Genomic DNA, 20,244 nt, shown 5'->3' on the forward strand with positions numbered 1-20,244 from the left:
GATTTACAAAAGGGAAACCATGCTTGACAAATCTACTGGAATTTTTCGAGGATGTAACTCGTAGAGTTGAAGAGGGGGAGCCAGTGGATGTGGTTTATTTGGACTTTCAGAAGGCTTTTGACAAAGTCCCACATAAGAGATTGAGTAAAATTAATGCACATGGGATTGGGGGTAGTGTATTGGGATGGATAGAAAACTGGTTGGCAGACAGGAAACAAAGAGTAGGAATAAACGGGTCTTTTTCTGAATGACAGGCAGTGACTAGTGGGGTACCACAGGAATCGGTGCTGGGACTGCAGTTATTCACAATATATATTAATGATTTAGATGAGGGAATTAAATGTAATATCTCCAAATTTGCAGATGACACAAAGCTGGGTGGGAGGGTGAGCTGTGAGGAGGATGCAGAGATGCTTCAATATGATTTGGACAAGCTGAGTGAGTGGGCAAATGCATGACAGATGCAGTATAATGTGGATAAATGTGAGGTTATCCATTTTGGTCGCAAAAACAGGAAGGCAGATTATTATCTGAATGGCTATAAAGTGAGAGAGGGGAATGTGCAACGAGACCTGGGTGTCCTTGTACACCAGTCGCTGAAGGTAAGCATGTAGGTGCAGCAGGTGGTAAAGAAGGCAAATGGTATGTTGGCCTTCAGAGTCAGAGGATTCGAGTACAGGAGCAGGGATGTTTTGCTGCAATTATACAGGGCCTTGGTGAGATCACACCTGGAATATTGTGTGCAACTTTGGTCTCCTTATCTGAGGAAGGATGTACTTGCTATTGAAGGAATGCAGCGAAGGTTTAACAGACTGATTCCTGGGATGGTGGGACTGACATATGAGGAGAGATTGAGTCAGATAGGATTTTATTCACTGGAGTTCAGAAGAATGAGGGGGGATCTCATAGAAACCTATTAAATTCTAACAGTTCTAGACAGGGTAGATGCAGGTAGGATGTTCCCGATGGCGAGGGAGCCCAGAACCAAGGGTCACAGTCTGAGGATACAGGGTTGACCATTTAGGACTGAGATGAGGATTTCTTCACCCAGAGAGAGTGGTGAGCCTGCGGAATTCGCTACCACAAAGAAGTTGAGGCCAAAATATGGTATGTTTTCAAGAAGGAGTTAGATATAGCTCTTGGGGTGAAAGGGATCAAAGGGGATGGGGAGAAAGTGGGAGCAGGTTATTGAGTTGGATGATCAGCCATGATCATAATGAATGGTGGAGCAGGATCGAAGGGCTGAATGGCCTACTCCTGCTCCTAGTTTCTATGTTTCCGCACTGTGTGAATCACACCCCTTCCCCCATTATCCCTCCTTGTGACTCACACCCCTCCCCCTTTCCCCACTGTGTGACTCACACCCGTCCCCCTTTCCCACTGTGTGACTCACACCCCTCCCCCTTTCCCCCCTGTGTCAATCACACCCCTCCCCCTTTCCCCACTGTGTGACTCACACCCCTCCCCCTTTCCCCCGTGTCAATCACACCCCTCCCCTTTTCCCCCGTGTCAATCACACCCCTCCCCCTTTCCCCCCTGTGTGACTCACACCCCTCCCCCTTTCCCCCCTGTGTCAATCACACCCCTCCCCCTTTCCCCACTATGTGACTCACACCCCTCCCCCTTTCCCCACTGTGTGACTCACACCCCTCCCCCTTTCCCCCCTGTGTGACTCACACCCCTCCCCCTTTCCCCCCTGTGTGACTCACACCCCTCCCCCTTTCCCCACTGTGTGACTCACACCCCTCCCCCTTTCCCCACTGTGTGACTCACACCCCTCCCCCTTTCCCCACTGTGTCAATCACACCCCTCCCCCTTTCCCCACTGTGTGACTCACACCCCTCCCCCTTTCCCCCCTGTGTCAATCACACCCCTCCCCCTTTCCCCACTGTGTGACTCACACCCCTCCCCCTTTCCCCCCTGTGTGACTCACACCCCTCCCCCTTTCCCCACTGTGTGACTCACACCCCTCCCCTGTTTCCCCACTGTGTGACTCACACCCCTCCCCCTTTCCCCACTGTGTGACTCACACCCCTCCCCCTTTCCCCCCTGTGTCAATCACACCCCTCCCCCTTTCCCCCGTGTCAATCACACCCCTCCCCCTTTCCCCACTGTGTGACTCACACCCCTCCCCCTTTCCCCCCTGTGTCAATCACACCCCTCCCCCTTTCCCCACTGTGTGACTCACACCCCTCCCCCTTTCCCCACTGTGTGACTCACACCCCTCCCCCTTTCCCCACTGTGTGACTCACACCCCTCCCCCTTTCCCCACTGTGTGACTCACACCCCTCCCCCTTTCCCCCGTGTCAATCACACCCCTCCCCCTTTCCCCACTGTGTGACTCACACCCCTCCCCCTTTCCCCACTGTGTGACTCACACCCCTCCCCCTTTCCCCACTATGTCAATCACACCCCTCCCCCTTTCCCCCCTGTGTCAATCACACCCCTCCCCCTTTCCCCCCTGTGTGACTCACACCCCTCCCCCTTTCCCCCCTGTGTGACTCACACCCCTCCCCCTTTCCCCCCTGTGTGACTCACACCCCTCCCCCTTTCCCCCCTGTGTCAATCACACCCCTCCCCCTTTCCCCCCTGTGTGACTCACACCCCTCCCCCTTTCCCCCCTGTGTGACTCACACCCCTCCCCCTTTCCCCACTGTGTGACTCACACCCCTCCCCCTTTCCCCACTGTGTGACTCACACCCCTCCCCCTTTCCCCCGTGTCAATCACAAGCCCTCCCCCTTTCCCCACTGTGTGACTCACACCCCTCCCCCCTTTCCCCCACTATGTCATCACAAACCACCCCTCCCCCTTTCCCCCTGGTCCTCTGTTCAATCACCACGCCCCGCCCCCCTTTCTTCCCCTTTGTGTGACTCACACCCCTCCCACCTTTCCCCCCTGTGTCAATGCAACAACCCCTCCCCCTACCCCACTGGTCAATCACACCCCTCCCCCTTTCCCCCTGTGTGACTCACACCCCTCCCCCTTTCCCCCCTGTGTCAATCACACCCCTCCCCCTTTCCCCACTGTGTGACTCACACCCCTCCCCCTTTCCCCACTGTGTCAATCACACCCCTCCCCCTTTCCCCCCTGTGTCATCACACCCCTCCCCCTTTCCCCCCTGTGTGAATCACACCCCTCCCCCTTTCCCCACTGTGTCACTCACACCCCTCCCCCTTTCCCCACTGTGTCAATCACACCCCTCCCCCCTTTCCCCACTGTGTGACTCACACCCCTCCCCCTTTCCCCCTGTGTCAATCACACCCCTCCCCCTTTCCCCACTGTGTGACTCACACCCCTCCCCCTTTCCCCCCTGTGTGACTCACACCCCTCCCCCTTTCCCCCCTGTGTGACTCACACCCCTCCCCCTTTCCCCCCTGTGTGACTCACACCCCTCCCCCTTTCCCCCCTGTGTGACTCACACCCCTCCCCCTTTCCCCACTGTGTGACTCACACCCCTCCCCCTTTCCCCACTGTGTCAATCACACCCCTCCCCCTTTCCCCCCTGTGTGACTCACACCCCTCCCCCTTTCCCCCCTGTGTCAATCACACCCCTCCCCCTTTCCCCCCTGTGTGACTCACACCCCTCCCCCTTTCCCCCCTGTGTGACTCACACCCCTCCCCCTTTCCCCACTGTGTCAATCACACCCCTCCCCCTTTCCCCCCCGTGTCAATCACACCCCTCCCCTTTCCCCACTGTGTGACTCACACCCCTCCCCCCTTTCCCCACTGTGTGACTCACACCCCTCCCCCTTTCCCCACTGTGTGACTCACACCCCTCCCCCTTTCCCCCCTGTGTGACTCACACCCCTCCCCCTTTCCCCACTGTGTGACTCACACCCCTCCCCCTTTCCCCACTGTGTGACTCACACCCCTCCCCCTTTCCCCACTGTGTGAATCACACCCCTCCCCCTTTCCCCACTGTGTGACTCACACCCCTCCCCCTTTCCCCCCTGTGTGACTCACACCCCTCCCCCTTTCCCCACTGTGTGACTCACACCCCTCCCCCTTTCCCCACTGTGTGACTCACACCCCTCCCCCTTTCCCCACTGTGTGACTCACACCCCTCCCCCTTTCCCCACTGTGTGACTCACACCCCTCCCCCTTTCCCCACTGTGTGACTCACACCCCTCCCCCATTCCCCACTGTGTGACTCACACCCCTCCCCCTTTCCCCACTGTGTGACTCACACCCCTCCCCCTTTCCCCACTGTGTGACTCACACCCCTCCCCCTTTCCCCACTGTGTCAATCACACCCCTCCCCCTTTCCCCACTGTGTGACTCACACCCCTCCCCCTTTCCCCACTGTGTGACTCACACCCCTCCCCCTTTCCCCACTGTGTGACTCACACCCCTCCCCCTTTCCCCCCTGTGTGACTCACACCCCTCCCCCTTTCCCCACTGTGTCAATCACACCCCTCCCCCTTTCCCCACTGTGTGACTCACACCCCTCCCCCTTTCCCCCCTGTGTGACTCACACCCCTCCCCCTTTCCCCACTGTGTGACTCACACCCCTCCCCCTTTCCCCCCTGTGTGACTCACACCCCTCCCCCTTTCCCCCCTGTGTGACTCACACCCCTCCCCCTTTCCCCACTGTGTGACTCACACCCCTCCCCCTTTCCCCCGTGTGTGACTCACAACCCTCCCCCTTTCCCCCCTGTGTGACTCACACCCCTCCCCCTTTCCCCCCTGTGTCAATCACACCCCTCCCCCTTTCCCCCCTGTGTGACTCACACCCCTCCCCCTTTCCCCACTGTGTGACTCACACCCCTCCCCCTTTCCCCCGTGTCAATCACACCCCTCCCCCTTTCCCCACTGTGTGACTCACACCCCTCCCCCTTTCCCCCCTGTGTGACTCACACCCCTCCCCCTTTCCCCACTGTGTGACTCACACCCCTCCCCCTTTCCCCACTGTGTGACTCACACCCCCTCCCCCTTTCCCCACTGTGTGACTCACACCCCTCCCCCTTTCCCCACTGTGTGACTCACACCCCTCCCCCTTTCCCCCCTGTGTGACTCACACCCCTCCCCCTTTCCCCCCTGTGTGACTCACACCCCTCCCCCTTTCCCCACTGTGTGACTCACACCCCTCCCCCTTTCCCCACTGTGTGACTCACACCCCTCCCCCTTTCCCCACTGTGTGACTCACACCCCTCCCCCTTTCCCCACTGTGTGACTCACACCCCTCCCCCTTTCCCCCCTGTGTGACTCACACCCCTCCCCCTTTCCCCACTGTGTCAATCACACCCCTCCCCCTTTCCCCACTGTGTCAATCACACCCCTCCCCCTTTCCCCACTGTGTGACTCACACCCCTCCCCCTTTCCCCCCTGTGTGACTCACACCCCTCCCCCTTTCCCCCCTGTGTGACTCACACCCCTCCCCCTTTCCCCACTGTGTGACTCACACCCCTCCCCCTTTCCCCACTGTGTGACTCACACCCCTCCCCCTTTCCCCACTGTGTGAATCACACCCCTCCCCCTTTCCCCACTGTGTGACTCACACCCCTCCCCCTTTCCCCACTGTGTGACTCACACCCCTCCCCCTTTCCCCACTGTGTGACTCACACCCCTCCCCCTTTCCCCACTGTGTCAATCACACCCCTTCCCCTTTCCCCACTGTGTCAATCACACCCCTCCCCCTTTCCCCACTGTGTGACTCACACCCCTCCCCCTTTCCCCACTGTGTGACTCACACCCCTCCCCCTTTCCCCACTGTGTGACTCACACCCCTCCCCCTTTCCCCACTGTGTGACTCACACCCCTCCCCCTTTCCCCCGTGTCAATCACACCCCTCCCCCTTTCCCCACTGTGTCAATCACACCCCTCCCCCTTTCCCCACTGTGTCAATCACACCCCTCCCCCTTTCCCCCCTGTGTGACTCACACCCCTCCCCCTTTCCCCACTGTGTCAATCACACCCCTCCCCCTTTCCCCCCTGTGTGACTCACACCCCTCCCCCTTTCCCCCCTGTGTGACTCACACCCCTCCCCCTTTCCCCCCTGTGTGACTCACACCCCTCCCCCTTTCCCCACTGTGTGACTCACACCCCTCCCCCTTTCCCCCCTGTGTGACTCACACCCCTCCCCCTTTCCCCCCTGTGTCAATCACACCCCTCCCCCTTTCCCCCCTGTGTGACTCACACCCCTCCCCCTTTCCCCACTGTGTCAATCACACCCCTCCCCCTTTCCCCACTGTGTGACTCACACCCCTCCCCCTTTCCCCACTGTGTGACTCACACCCCTCCCCCTTTCCCCACTATGTCAATCACACCCCTCCCCCTTTCCCCACTGTGTGACTCACACCCCTCCCCCTTTCCCCACTGTGTCAATCACACCCCTCCCCCTTTCCCCACTGTGTGACTCACACCCCTCCCCCTTTCCCCACTGTGTGACTCACACCCCTCCCCCTTTCCCCACTGTGTCAATCACACCCCTCCCCCTTTCCCCACTGTGTCAATCACACCCCTTCCCCTTTCCCCACTGTGTGACTCACACCCCTCCCCCTTTCCCCACTGTGTGACTCACACCCCTCCCCCTTTCCCCACTGTGTCAATCACACCCCTCCCCCTTTCCCCACTGTGTGACTCACACCCCTCCCCCTTTCCCCCCTGTGTGACTCACACCCCTCCCCCTTTCCCCACTGTGTCAATCACACCCCTCCCCCTTTCCCCCCTGTGTGACTCACACCCCTCCCCCTTTCCCCCCTGTGTGACTCACACCCCTCCCCCTTTCCCCCCTGTGTGACTCACACCCCTCCCCCTTTCCCCACTGTGTGACTCACACCCCTCCCCCTTTCCCCACTGTGTGACTCACACCCCTCCCCCTTTCCCCACTGTGTGACTCACACCCCTCCCCCTTTCCCCACTGTGTGACTCACACCCCTCCCCCTTTCCCCACTGTGTGACTCACACCCCTCCCCCTTTCCCCCCTGTGTCAATCACACCCCTCCCCCTTTCCCCACTGTGTGACTCACACCCCTCCCCCTTTCCCCACTGTGTCAATCACACCCCTCCCCCTTTCCCCACTGTGTCAATCACACCCCTTCCCCTTTCCCCACTGTGTGACTCACACCCCTCCCCCTTTGCCCACTGTGTGACTCACACCCCTCCCCCTTTCCCCACTGTGTGACTCACACCCCTCCCCCTTTCCCCCCTGTGTCAATCACACCCCTCCCCCTTTCCCCACTGTGTGACTCACACCCCTCCCCCTTTCCCCCCTGTGTCAATCACACCCCTCCCCCTTTCCCCACTGTGTGACTCACACCCCTCCCCCTTTCCCCCGTGTCAATCACACCCCTCCCCCTTTCCCCACTGTGTGACTCACACCCCTCCCCCTTTCCCCCCTGTGTGACTCACACCCCTCCCCCTTTCCCCACTGTGTGACTCACACCCCTCCCCCTTTCCCCACTGTGTGACTCACACCCCTCCCCCTTTCCCCCCTGTGTCAATCACACCCCTCCCCCTTTCCCCCCTGTGTGACTCACACCCCTCCCCCTTTCCCCCCTGTGTGAATCACGCCCCTCCCCCTTTCCCCACTGTGTGACTCACACCCCTCCCCCTTTCCCCACTGTGTCAATCACACCCCTCCCCCTTTCCCCACTGTGTGACTCACACCCCTCCCCCTTTCCCCCCTGTGTCAATCACACCCCTCCCCCTTTCCCCACTGTGTCAATCACACCCCTCCCCCTTTCCCCACTGTGTGACTCACACCCCTCCCCCTTTCCCCACTGTGTCAATCACACCCCTCCCCCTTTCCCCACTGTGTCAATCACACCCCTCCCCCTTTCCCCCCTGTGTGACTCACACCCCTCCCCCTTTCCCCACTGTGTGACTCACACCCCTCCCCCTTTCCCCACTGTGTGACTCACACCCCTCCCCCTTTCCCCCCTGTGTGACTCACACCCCTCCCCCTTTCCCCACTGTGTCAATCACACCCCTCCCCCTTTCCCCACTGTGTCAATCACACCCCTCCCCCTTTCCCCACTGTGTGACTCACACCCCTCCCCCTTTCCCCCCTGTGTGACTCACACCCCTCCCCCTTTCCCCACTGTGTGACTCACACCCCTCCCCCTTTCCCCCCTGTGTCAATCACACCCCTCCCCCTTTCCCCACTGTGTCAATCACACCCCTCCCCCTTTCCCCACTGTGTGACTCACACCCCTCCCCCTTTCCCCACTGTGTGACTCACACCCCTCCCCCTTTCCCCACTGTGTCAATCACACCCCTCCCCCTTTCCCCCCTGTGTGACTCACACCCCTCCCCCTTTCCCCACTGTGTCAATCACACCCCTCCCCCTTTCCCCACTGTGTGACTCACACCCCTCCCCCTTTCCCCCCCTGTCTGACTCACACCCCTCCCCCTTTCCCCCGTGTCAATCACACCCCTCCCCCTTTCCCCCTGTGTCAATCACACCCCTCCCCCTTTCCCCACTGTGTCAATCACACCCCTCCCCCTTTCCCCCGTGTCAATCACACCCCTCCCCCTTTCCCCCCTGTGTCAATCACACCCCTCCCCCTTTCCCCCCTGTGTGACTCACACCCCTCCCCCTTTCCCCCGTGTCAATCACACCCCTCCCCCTTTCCCCCCTGTGTGACTCACACCCCTCCCCCTTTCCCCCCTGTGTCAATCACACCCCTCCCCCTTTCCCCCGTGTCAATCACACCCCTCCCCCTTTCCCCCCTGTGTCAATCACACCCCTCCCCCTTTCCCCCCTGTGTGACTCACACCCCTCCCCCTTTCCCCCGTGTCAATCACACCCCTCCCCCTTTCCCCACTGTGTGACTCACACCCCTCCCCCTTTCCCCCCTGTGTGACTCACACCCCTCCCCCTTTCCCCACTGTGTGACTCACACCCCTCCCCCTTTCCCCCCTGTGTGACTCACACCCCTCCCCCTTTCCCCCCTGTGTGACTCACACCCCTCCCCCTTTCCCCCCTGTGTGACTCACACCCCTCCCCCTTTCCCCACTGTGTGACTCACACCCCTCCCCCTTTCCCCCCTGTGTGACTCACACCCCTCCCCCTTTCCCCACTGTGTCAATCACACCCCTCCCCCTTTCCCCACTGTGTGACTCACACCCCTCCCCCTTTCCCCCCTGTGTGACTCACACCCCTCCCCCTTTCCCCACTGTGTGACTCACACCCCTCCCCCTTTCCCCACTGTGTGACTCACACCCCTCCCCCTTTCCCCCCTGTGTGACTCACACCCCTCCCCCTTTCCCCACTGTGTGACTCACACCCCTCCCCCTTTCCCCCCTGTGTGACTCACACCCCACCCCCTTTCCCCCCTGTGTCAATCACACCCCTCCCCCTTTCCCCCGCGTCCATCACACCCCTCCCCCTTTCCCCACTGTGTGACTCACACCCCTCCCCCTTTCCCCCCTGTGTCAATCACACCCCTCCCCCTTTCCCCCGCGTCCATCGCACCCCTCCCCCTTTCCCCCCTGTGTGACTCACACCCCTCCCCCTTTCCCCCCTGTGTGACTCACACCCCTCCCCCTTTCCCCACTGTGTCAATCACACCCCTCCCCCTTTCCCCACTGTGTGACTCACACCCCTCCCCCTTTCCCCACTGTGTGACTCACACCCCTCCCCCTTTCCCCCCTGTGTCAATCACACCCCTCCCCCTTTCCCCCCTGTGTGACTCACACCCCTCCCCCTTTCCCCACTGTGTGACTCACACCCCTCCCCCTTTCCCCACTGTGTGACTCACAACCCCTCCCCCTTTCCCCCCTGTGTCAATCACACCCCTCCCCCTTTCCCCACTGTGTCAATCACACCCCTCCCCCTTTCCCCCCTGTGTGACTCACACCCCTCCCCCTTTCACCCCTGTGTCAATCACACCCCTCCCCCTTTCCCCACTGTGTGAATCACACCCCTCCCCCTTTCCCCACTGTGTCAATCACACCCCTCCCCCTTTCCCCACTGTGTCAATCACACCCCTCCCCCTTTCCCACTGTGTGAATCACACCCCTCCCCCTTTCCCCACTGTGTCAATCACACCCCTCCCCCTTTCCCCACTGTGTGACTCACACCCCTCCCCCTTTCCCCCCTGTGTGACTCACACCCCTCCCCCTTTCCCCCCTGTGTGACTCACACCCCTCCCCCTTTCCCCACTGTGTCAATCACACCCCTCCCCCTTTCCCCACTGTGTGACTCACACCCCTCCCCCTTTCCCCACTGTGTGAATCACACCCCTCCCCCTTTCCCCACTGTGTCAATCACACCCCTCCCCCTTTCCCCACTGTGTGACTCACACCCCTCCCCCTTTCCCCCCTGTGTGACTCACACCCCTCCCCCTTTCCCCCCTGTGTGACTCACACCCCTCCCCCTTTCCCCACTGTGTCAATCACACCCCTCCCCCTTTCCCCACTGTGTGACTCACACCCCTCCCCCTTTCCCCACTGTGTGACTCACACCCCTCCCCCTTTCCCCACTGTGTGACTCACACCCCTCCCCCTTTCCCCCGTGTCAATCACACCCCTCCCCCTTTCCCCACTGTGTGACTCACACCCCTCCCCCTTTCCCCACTGTGTGACTCACACCCCTCCCCCTTTCCCCACTGTGTGACTCACACCCCTCCCCCTTTCCCCACTGTGTGACTCACACCCCTCCCCCTTTCCCCCCTGTGTGACTCACACCCCTCCCCCTTTCCCCCCTGTGTGACTCACACCCCTCCCCCTTTCCCCCCTGTGTGACTCACACCCCTCCCCCTTTCCCCACTGTGTGACTCACACCCCTCCCCCTTTCCCCCCTGTGTGACTCACACCCCTCCCCCTTTCCCCCCTGTGTGACTCACACCCCTCCCCCTTTCCCCCCTGTGTGACTCACACCCCTCCCCCTTTCCCCACTGTGTGACTCACACCCCTCCCCCTTTCCCCCCTGTGTGACTCACACCCCTCCCCCTTTCCCCCGTGTCAATCACACCCCTCCCCCTTTCCCCACTGTGTGACTCACACCCCTCCCCCTTTCCCCCCTGTGTGACTCACACCCCTCCCCCTTTCCCCACTGTGTCAATCACACCCCTCCCCCTTTCCCCACTGTGTGACTCACACCCCTCCCCCTTTCCCCACTGTGTCAATCACACCCCTCCCCCTTTCCCCCGTGTGTGAATCACGCCCCTCCCCCTTTCCCCACTGTGTGACTCACACCCCTCCCCCTTTCCCCACTGTGTGACTCACACCCCTCCCCCTTTCCCCCCTGTGTCAATCACACCCCTCCCCCTTTCCCCACTGTGTCAATCACACCCCTCCCCCTTTCCCCCCTGTGTGACTCACACCCCTCCCCCTTTCCCCCCTGTGTGACTCACACCCCTCCCCCTTTCCCCACTGTGTGACTCACACCCCTCCCCCTTTCCCCCCTGTGTCAATCACACCCCTCCCCCTTTCCCCCCTGTGTGACTCACACCCCTCCCCCTTTCCCCCCTGTGTCAATCACACCCCTCCCCCTTTCCCCACTGTGTGACTCACACCCCTCCCCCTTTCCCCCCTGTGTGACTCACACCCCTCCCCCTTTCCCCACTGTGTGACTCACACCCCTCCCCCTTTCCCCACTGTGTGACTCACACCCCTCCCCCTTTCCCCCCTGTGTGACTCACACCCCTCCCCCTTTCCCCACTGTGTGACTCACACCCCTCCCCCTTTCCCCCCTGTGTGACTCACACCCCTCCCCCTTTCCCCACTGTGTCAATCACACCCCTCCCCCTTTCCCCACTGTGTCAATCACACCCCTCCCCCTTTCCCCACTGTGTGACTCACACCCCTCCCCCTTTCCCCCCTGTGTGACTCACACCCCCTCCCCCTTTCCCCCCTGTGTCAATCACACCCCTCCCCCTTTCCCCACTGTGTGACTCACACCCCTCCCCCTTTCCCCACTGTGTGACTCACACCCCTCCCCCTTTCCCCCCTGTGTGACTCACACCCCTCCCCCTTTCCCCACTGTGTGACTCACACCCCTCCCCCCTTTCCCCACTGTGTCAATCACACCCCTCCCCCTTTCCCCCCTGTGTCAATCACACCCCTCCCCCCTTTCCCCACTGTGTGACTCACACCCCTCCCCCTTTCCCCACTGTGTCAATCACACCCCTCCCCCTTTCCCCACTGTGTCAATCACACCCCTCCCCCTTTCCCCCCTGTGTGACTCACACCCCTCCCCCTTTCCCCCACTGTGTGACTCACACCCCTCCCCCTTTCCCCACTGTGTGACTCACACCCCTCCCCCTTTCCCCACTGTGTCAATCACACCCCTCCCCCTTTCCCCACTGTGTCAATCACACCCCTCCCCCTTTCCCCACTGTGTGACTCACACCCCTCCCCCTTTCCCCCCTGTGTGACTCACACCCCTCCCCCTTTCCCCACTGTGTGACTCACACCCCTCCCCCTTTCCCCCCTGTGTCAATCACACCCCTCCCCCTTTCCCCACTGTGTCAATCACACCCCTCCCCCTTTCCCCCCTGTGTCAATCACACCCCTCCCCCTTTCCCCACTGTGTCAATCACACCCCTCCCCCTTTCCCCACTGTGTGACTCACACCCCTCCCCCTTTCCCCACTGTGTGACTCACACCCCTCCCCCTTTCCCCACTGTGTGACTCACACCCCTCCCCCTTTCCCCACTGTGTCAATCACACCCCTCCCCCTTTCCCCACTGTGTGACTCACACCCCTCCCCCTTTCCCCCCTGTGTGACTCACACCCCTCCCCCTTTCCCCCGTGTCAATCACACCCCTCCCCCTTTCCCCCTGTGTCAATCACACCCCTCCCCCTTTCCCCACTGTGTCAATCACACCCCTCCCCTTTCCCCCGTGGTCAATCACACCCCTCCCCCTTTCCCCCCTGTGTCAATCACACCCCTCCCCCTTTCCCCCCTGTGTGACTCACACCCCTCCCCCTTTCCCCCGTGTCAATCACACCCCTCCCCCTTTCCCCACTGTGTGACTCACACCCCTCCCCCTTTCCCCCCTGTGTGACTCACACCCCTCCCCCTTTCCCCCCTGTGTCAATCACACCCCTCCCCCTTTCCCCCGTGTCAATCACACCCCTCCCCCTTTCCCCCCTGTGTCAATCACACCCCTCCCCCTTTCCCCCCTGTGTGACTCACACCCCTCCCCCTTTCCCCCGTGTCAATCACACCCCTCCCCCTTTCCCCACTGTGTGACTCACACCCCTCCCCCTTTCCCCACTGTGTGACTCACACCCCTCCCCCTTTCCCCCCTGTGTGACTCACACCCCTCCCCCTTTCCCCCCTGTGTGACTCACACCCCTCCCCCTTTCCCCCCTGTGTGACTCACACCCCTCCCCCTTTCCCCACTGTGTGACTCACACCCCTCCCCCTTTCCCCCCTGTGTGACTCACACCCCTCCCCCTTTCCCCACTGTGTCAATCACACCCCTCCCCCTTTCCCCACTGTGTGACTCACACCCCTCCCCCTTTCCCCCCTGTGTGACTCACACCCCTCCCCCTTTCCCCACTGTGTGACTCACACCCCTCCCCCTTTCCCCACTGTGTGACTCACACCCCTCCCCCTTTCCCCCCTGTGTGACTCACACCCCACCCCCTTTTCCCCCTGTGTCAATCACACCCCTCCCCCTTTCCCCCGCGTCCATCACACCCCCTCCCCCTTTCCCCACTGTGTGACTCACACCCCTCCCCCCTTTCCCCCCTGTGTCAATCACACCCCTCCCCCTTTCCCCCGCGTCCATCGCACCCCTCCCCCTTTCCCCACTGTGTGACTCACACCCCTCCCCCTTTCCCCACTGTGTCAATCACACCCCTCCCCCTTTCCCCACTGTGTGACTCACACCCCTCCCCCTTTCCCCACTGTGTGACTCACACCCCTCCCCCTTTCCCCCCTGTGTCAATCACACCCCTCCCCCTTTCCCCCCTGTGTGACTCACACCCCTCCCCCTTTCCCCACTGTGTGACTCACACCCCTCCCCCTTTCCCCACTGTGTGACTCACACCCCTCCCCCTTTCCCCCCTGTGTCAATCACACCCCTCCCCCTTTCCCCACTGTGTCAATCACACCCCTCCCCCTTTCCCCCCTGTGTGACTCACACCCCTCCCCCTTTCACCCCTGTGTCAATCACACCCCTCCCCCTTTCCCCACTGTGTGAATCACACCCCTCCCCCTTTCCCCACTGTGTCAATCACACCCCTCCCCCTTTCCCCACTGTGTCAATCACACCCCTCCCCCTTTCCCCCCTGTGTGACTCACACCCCTCCCCCTTTCACCCCTGTGTCAATCACACCCCTCCCCCTTTCCCCACTGTGTGAATCACACCCCTCCCCCTTTCCCCACTGTGTCAATCACACCCCTCCCCCTTTCCCCCCTGTGTGACTCACACCCCTCCCCCTTTCACCCCTGTGTCAATCACACCCCTCCCCCTTTCCCCACTGTGTGAATCACACCCCTCCCCCTTTCCCCACTGTGTCAATCACACCCCTCCCCCTTTCCCCACTGTGTCAATCACACCCCTCCCCCTTTCCCCACTGTGTGAATCACACCCCTCCCCCTTTCCCCACTGTGTCAATCACACCCCTCCCCCTTTCCCCACTGTGTGACTCACACCCCTCCCCCTTTCCCCACTGTGTGACTCACACCCCTCCCCCTTTCCCCACTGTGTGACTCACACCCCTCCCCCTTTCCCCACTGTGTGACTCACACCCCTCCCCCTTTCCCCCCGTGTCAATCACACCCCTCCCCCTTTCCCCACTGTGTGACTCACACCCCTCCCCCCTTTCCCCACTGTGTGACTCACACCCCTCCCCCTTTCCCCCCTGTGTCAATCACACCCCTCCCCCTTTCCCCCCTGTGTCAATCACACCCCTCCCCCTTTCCCCACTGTGTGACTCACACCCCTCCCCCTTTCCCCCCTTTGTGACTCACACCCCTCCCCCTTTCCCCCCTGTGTGACTCACACCCCTCCCCCTTTCCCCCCTGTGTGACTCACACCCCTCCCCCTTTCCCCCCTGTGTGACTCACACCCCTCCCCCTTTCCCCCGTGTCAATCACACCCCTCCCCCTTTCCCCACTGTGTGACTCACACCCCTCCCCCTTTCCCCCCTGTGTGACTCACACCCCTCCCCCTTTCCCCACTGTGTCAATCACACCCCTCCCCCTTTCCCCCCTGTGTGACTCACACCCCTCCCCCTTTCCCCCCTGTGTGACTCACGCCCCTCCCCCTTTCCCCACTGTGTGACTCACACCCCTCCCCCTTTCCCCACTGTGTGACTCACACCCCTCCCCCTTTCCCCCCTGTGTGACTCACGCCCCTCCCCCTTTCCCCACTGTGTGACTCACACCCCTCCCCCTTTCCCCCCTGTGTGATTCACACCCCTCCCCCTTTCCCCACTGTGTCAATCACACCCCTCCCCCTTTCCCCACTGTGTGACTCACACCCCTCCCCCTTTCCCCCCTGTGTGACTCACACCCCTCCCCCTTTCCCCACTGAGTCAATCACACCCCTCCCCCTTTCCCCCGTGTGTGAATCACGCCCCTCCCCCTTTCCCCACTGTGTGACTCACACCCCTCCCCCTTTCCCCACTGTGTCAATCACACCCCTCCCCCTTTCCCCACTGTGTCAATCACACCCCTCCCCCTTTCCCCCCTGTGTGACTCACACCCCTCCCCCTTTCCCCCCTGTGTGACTCACACCCCTCCCCCTTTCCCCACTGTGTGACTCACACCCCTCCCCCTTTCCCCCCTGTGTCAATCACACCCCTCCCCCTTTCCCCCCTGTGTGACTCACACCCCTCCCCCTTTCCCCCCTGTGTCAATCACACCCCTCCCCCTTTCCCCACTGTGTGACTCACACCCCTCCCCCTTTCCCCCCTGTGTGACTCACACCCCTCCCCCTTTCCCCACTGTGTCAATCACACCCCTCCCCCTTTCCCCCCTGTGTGACTCACACCCCTCCCCCTTTCCCCCCTGTGTGACTCACGCCCCTCCCCCTTTCCCCACTGTGTGACTCACACCCCTCCCCCTTTCCCCACTGTGTGACTCACACCCCTCCCCCTTTCCCCCCTGTGTGACTCACGCCCCTCCCCCTTTCCCCACTGTGTGACTCACACCCCTCCCCCTTTCCCCCCTGTGTGATTCACACCCCTCCCCCTTTCCCCACTGTGTGACTCACACCCCTCCCTCTTTCCCCCCTGTGTGACTCACACCCCTCCCCCTTTCCCCCCTGTGTGATTCACACCCCTCCCCCTTTCCCCACTGTGTGACTCACACCCCTCCCTCTTTCCCCCCTGTGTGACTCACACCCCTCCCCCTTTCCCCACTGTGTGACTCACACCCCTCCCCCTTTCCCCACTGTGTGACTCACACCCCTCCCCCTTTCCCCCCTGTGTCAATCACACCCCTCCCCCTTTCCCCACTGTGTGACTCACACCCCTCCCTCTTTCCCCCCTGTGTGAATCACGCCCCTCCCTCTTTTCATCACTGCCACAAATTGAGTCTCTGGGATTCTTCCCAATCCAGCTAAAATCCAGCCCCTAGAATTTTCTAGTCTTTTACTTGAAAGGGAATATTTAGAATCTTGTCCTGATCCAAATTTGCCAGTGGATTGAATCAGGCCCCAGGTATTGCATTTGAAAACTCACTGTTTCCAATAGGACTTGCAACGAATGAAGTTACATTTAAAAAGAGAGCAGCATTTGTAGGTGGGCATTAACTAGCGTTTTATATTTCACTCGCTCGTGCTTTCTGCTCCTCACATTCTGTGCTGTCAACACTGGCTAAGCCAACACTGCCTTGAGACTAAAATAAAAGCAAAAATCTGCGGATGCTGTAAATCCAAAACAAAAACAGAAACTGAAATACCTGGAAAAACTCAGCAGGTCTGGCAGCATCGGCAGAGAAGAAAAGAGTTGACGTTTCGAGTCCTCATGACCCTTCCACATGCTGCCAGACCTGCTGAGTTTTTCCAGGTATTGCTGTTTCTGATTTTGTACTGCCTTGAGACTCATTGTTTCATTGTGTGCAGCCAGTGAACTCAGTTTGAGGATTAGGTCTTTTGGAGAGTCATGGATAATGAGAATGACATAATCACAAATTGTGTATTTTTCAGGTAGTTGACAGGAGGATTGGACTGACCTGGCTGCGTTGACAAATTCCACACTGTGACAGTCTGGTACAGGGATCTCAGTCAGATAACTCTTCAGCAATTGTGTTCTGTCACCTTTCTCAGCATCGAGGAGAAAGCGAGTTGGTAACTCTACAGTCCCATCCTTACTCGGTACAACCAGTGGAAAAGCATTGATTTCTGAAGGAGGAAGAAATTTGGAATCTTTTGTTAAAATATATTCCTGCAGCCAGTACAGTGGATAATATAAACTAATGCTTTAATTATCCTCCATATTTTTTCCCACATACAGAAGGTGAAACTTCCCTCCCATTCCACAACCGGCCTGAAAGAGGCGTCCTTTAGAGATATAGACAATGCTCTAACAATAAGCCGGCTGGGGCTGGGTCTGGGAGTGGGGGTGGGGGTGGGAGTGGGGGTGGGGGTGGGGGTGGGGGTGGGGGGAGGGGAGGGGAGGCAATGGCAGTTTCCTCACTGGGTCAAACATATCGGGAACATCAGCCAGAGCTAGAGGAGGCCCATTCAGTTAGAATTTCTTTCAAGTTTCTAGTTTCCTGGATGGCCGGTAGGATCTGAAAGGCTCCTTCAGACTCTACAGAGAAACCTCGGTTCCCCCTGCTCAGGGCCAGCCCTCCCATTGCTGCCAGGTCCAGACAGTCACTTTGTCATGTTCCCATTCCAGGGTTCAAATTGAGCTCAAAGTTTCTTGCCTTGTATCAGTTTCTGAGAACTAAAGGAACAGAGCAATATTATTACTGTCTTCAGTATGTCCAATGCCAGATGAATGGATACAGACTGCTGTCATGCACTGTCGAATGCGTTTCCTAAGTGTTTAATTATGATGAGGAGCTTCCAAAGGGTGTTTGTGAGCAGGTTTGACCAAGGTCCAGACCCCCCCCCAACCTAAGGATTGTTTATAAAAATTGGCCTGCAAGGCTGGAGGAGCCTACAGCCAGGGTTGCTGGGGTTGCTCCTTCCCCACTGGGTGATGCTGAGCTGTGTACACTTGAACCAAACTGCTTCGTTATAATGAGATCCCTGAGCAAGTATGGCAGGGTCATTTCTGGGAAGTGGGGGGAGCGGGCTGCATGGGTTTAACCACAGGGATTGTGAGCCAATGAATTTGGCCCTAAAGTACACCTGCTGCTACTAGAGCGTACTTACAATTCCCCCTGTCAGACAGGAAACTCTATTTGTTCACCATTCTTGAAAGTAACACTGAGCTAGTTACAGGCCAGCCTGTAAGTCAGAAGTTTGGCTTTGTTTGTGGGAAAGTTAATAAGTTACAGCAGCTATTTTGGATTGTTGCAGATGTTTACACGAAATACTACCTGGAGACAGGTCTATTCTTGAAATGGACAAGTTAAACATCTTACCCGGCCCTACATCATTTATACTGACGAGTGGTGTAAAATATTGATTCACATAGCTGAGCAAAATGGGATAATTGTGGCAGTGATGGGGAGGCCAGTGCAAAGGCAGGTAAATCCCAGCTGGGCTCGATGTCATCGTAAATGAAGCACTTTTGGAACTTCCTTCTGAGTTTCCTGTTTAAAAAAAACCCCAGCAGTTACTTCAAAATTAATATTACTGCACCCTGTAATGTCAATGGCTCACTTCTATATTGACCCATGTCAGAGGGTCAGTACTAAGGGAGTACCACACTGTCAGAGTGTCAGTACTGAAAGAGTGCTGTACTGTCAGAGGGTCAGTACTGAGGGAGCACCACACTGTCAGAGGGTCAGTACTGAGGGAGCACCACACTGTCAGAGTGTCAGTACTGAGGGAGCACCGCACTGTTGGAGGGTCAGTACTGAGGGAGCACCACACTGTCAGAGGGTCAGTACTGAGGGAGCACCACACTGTCAGAGGGTCAGTACTGAGGGAGCACCACACTGTCAGAGGGTCATTACTGAGGCAACACCGCACTGTCAGAGGGTCAACATTGAGGGAGTGCTGCACTGTGAGAGGGTCAGTACTGAGGGAGTGCTGCACTATCAGAGGTGCTCCTCTGGATGAATGTTAAACTCAGGCCCCATCTATACTGTGCGGTGGCTGTAAATTATCCCATGACACTATTTTGAAGAAGAGCAGGGGAGTTCTCTCAGCTGTCCTGGCCGTTATTTATCCTTCAGTTGACATCAAAAACAGATGATCACATTGTTCTTTGTGGGAGCTTGCTGTCTGCAAATTGGTTGCTGCATTTCCTACATTACAACAGTGACTGCACTTCAAAAGTACTTCATTGGCTGTAAAGCACTCTGGGATATCTGGTGGCTGTGAAAAGCTCTATATAAATGCGAGTCTTTCTTTCTTGCCTTTCTCATGAACAGATTGATAGAAAGTGGCACAGATAGAAGATTGTTAATGTATGAAGGTGAATGTTGGAGAGCTGCCTCTTTACATCTAAAATATTTGTCATCGTTTTTCGAATATAAACTTGATGACTTCAGAGTGTGGCTCCTCTTTCTCAACTTTGCCTAATCTTTATTCCTGATTGTGGATATTGTTAATTATTAAAATATGTTGCTATATTCCTTTACTCATGTACACAACTGTCTCCAAATCATAGATGAGCTGATTATGAAGCTCTGAGATTGAATGGATCTTGACGTGCAAATCATCAACACTGGGAATCCTGAAACTTTGAAAACAACAACAATAAAGTTCCCCAAAGCATTCCCTCCACCAGGGAATTGTCCACAGTTTTTACCCTGAAAGATTACGGCTGTTATGACAATAAACTGCTGAAAGGTGGTTAGTGAGTGTAGGCAAATGTCTCATTGCAGTAACTGTGAAACCTCATCAGCATCAACTGTTATCAAAACCTCTCTCTCCTTTTTATAACTAGTCCCAGTGAAAATTCCATTCAAAGAATTCTAAACTTTGATTTGATTCCTATGTAAAACTGCTTTGCTTTTATTTACAAGTTCATCCTGAAACTTAACTGAAAAAAGCTAATCCCTCTCAGTATTAATACTTTAATTATTTTCCTGACTCTAAACTGGTTTATCTTCTTTATCTGTTAGGTAGCTCCAGATCACACATACCTCCAAGCAGAGAGATGGTTAGGGAGCTTTACTGCTCGCTCTTCAATTGACTTCTGCTCTAGGTTTCTTCCTAACAATGTGATCATTGTCACCAGTTTGCTTTTGCAGCTAAGTCCTTTTG

At 58.1% G+C, this 20,244-nt stretch overlaps 1 protein-coding gene across 4 annotated transcripts in view; it reads right to left on the minus strand.

The window, feature by feature from the left end:
* Positions 1-20,244, minus strand: part of LOC121291101 (tumor necrosis factor alpha-induced protein 3-like) — a 111,293-nt gene that overhangs the window by 26,374 nt on the left and 64,675 nt on the right. For all 4 annotated transcript variants that reach the window (XM_041212156.1, XM_041212155.1, XM_041212154.1 and 1 more), the window contains exons 5-6: positions 18,450-18,620; positions 17,085-17,253 (exon numbers count right to left, since the gene is read on the minus strand). In XM_041212156.1, coding sequence (XP_041068090.1) covers positions 17,085-17,253; positions 18,450-18,620 — 340 coding nt within the window. The remainder of the gene's footprint in view (positions 1-17,084; positions 17,254-18,449; positions 18,621-20,244) is intronic.

This window comes from Carcharodon carcharias, chromosome 19 (assembly GCF_017639515.1).
Source record: "Carcharodon carcharias isolate sCarCar2 chromosome 19, sCarCar2.pri, whole genome shotgun sequence".
Taxonomy (NCBI): Eukaryota; Metazoa; Chordata; class Chondrichthyes; order Lamniformes; family Lamnidae; genus Carcharodon; species Carcharodon carcharias.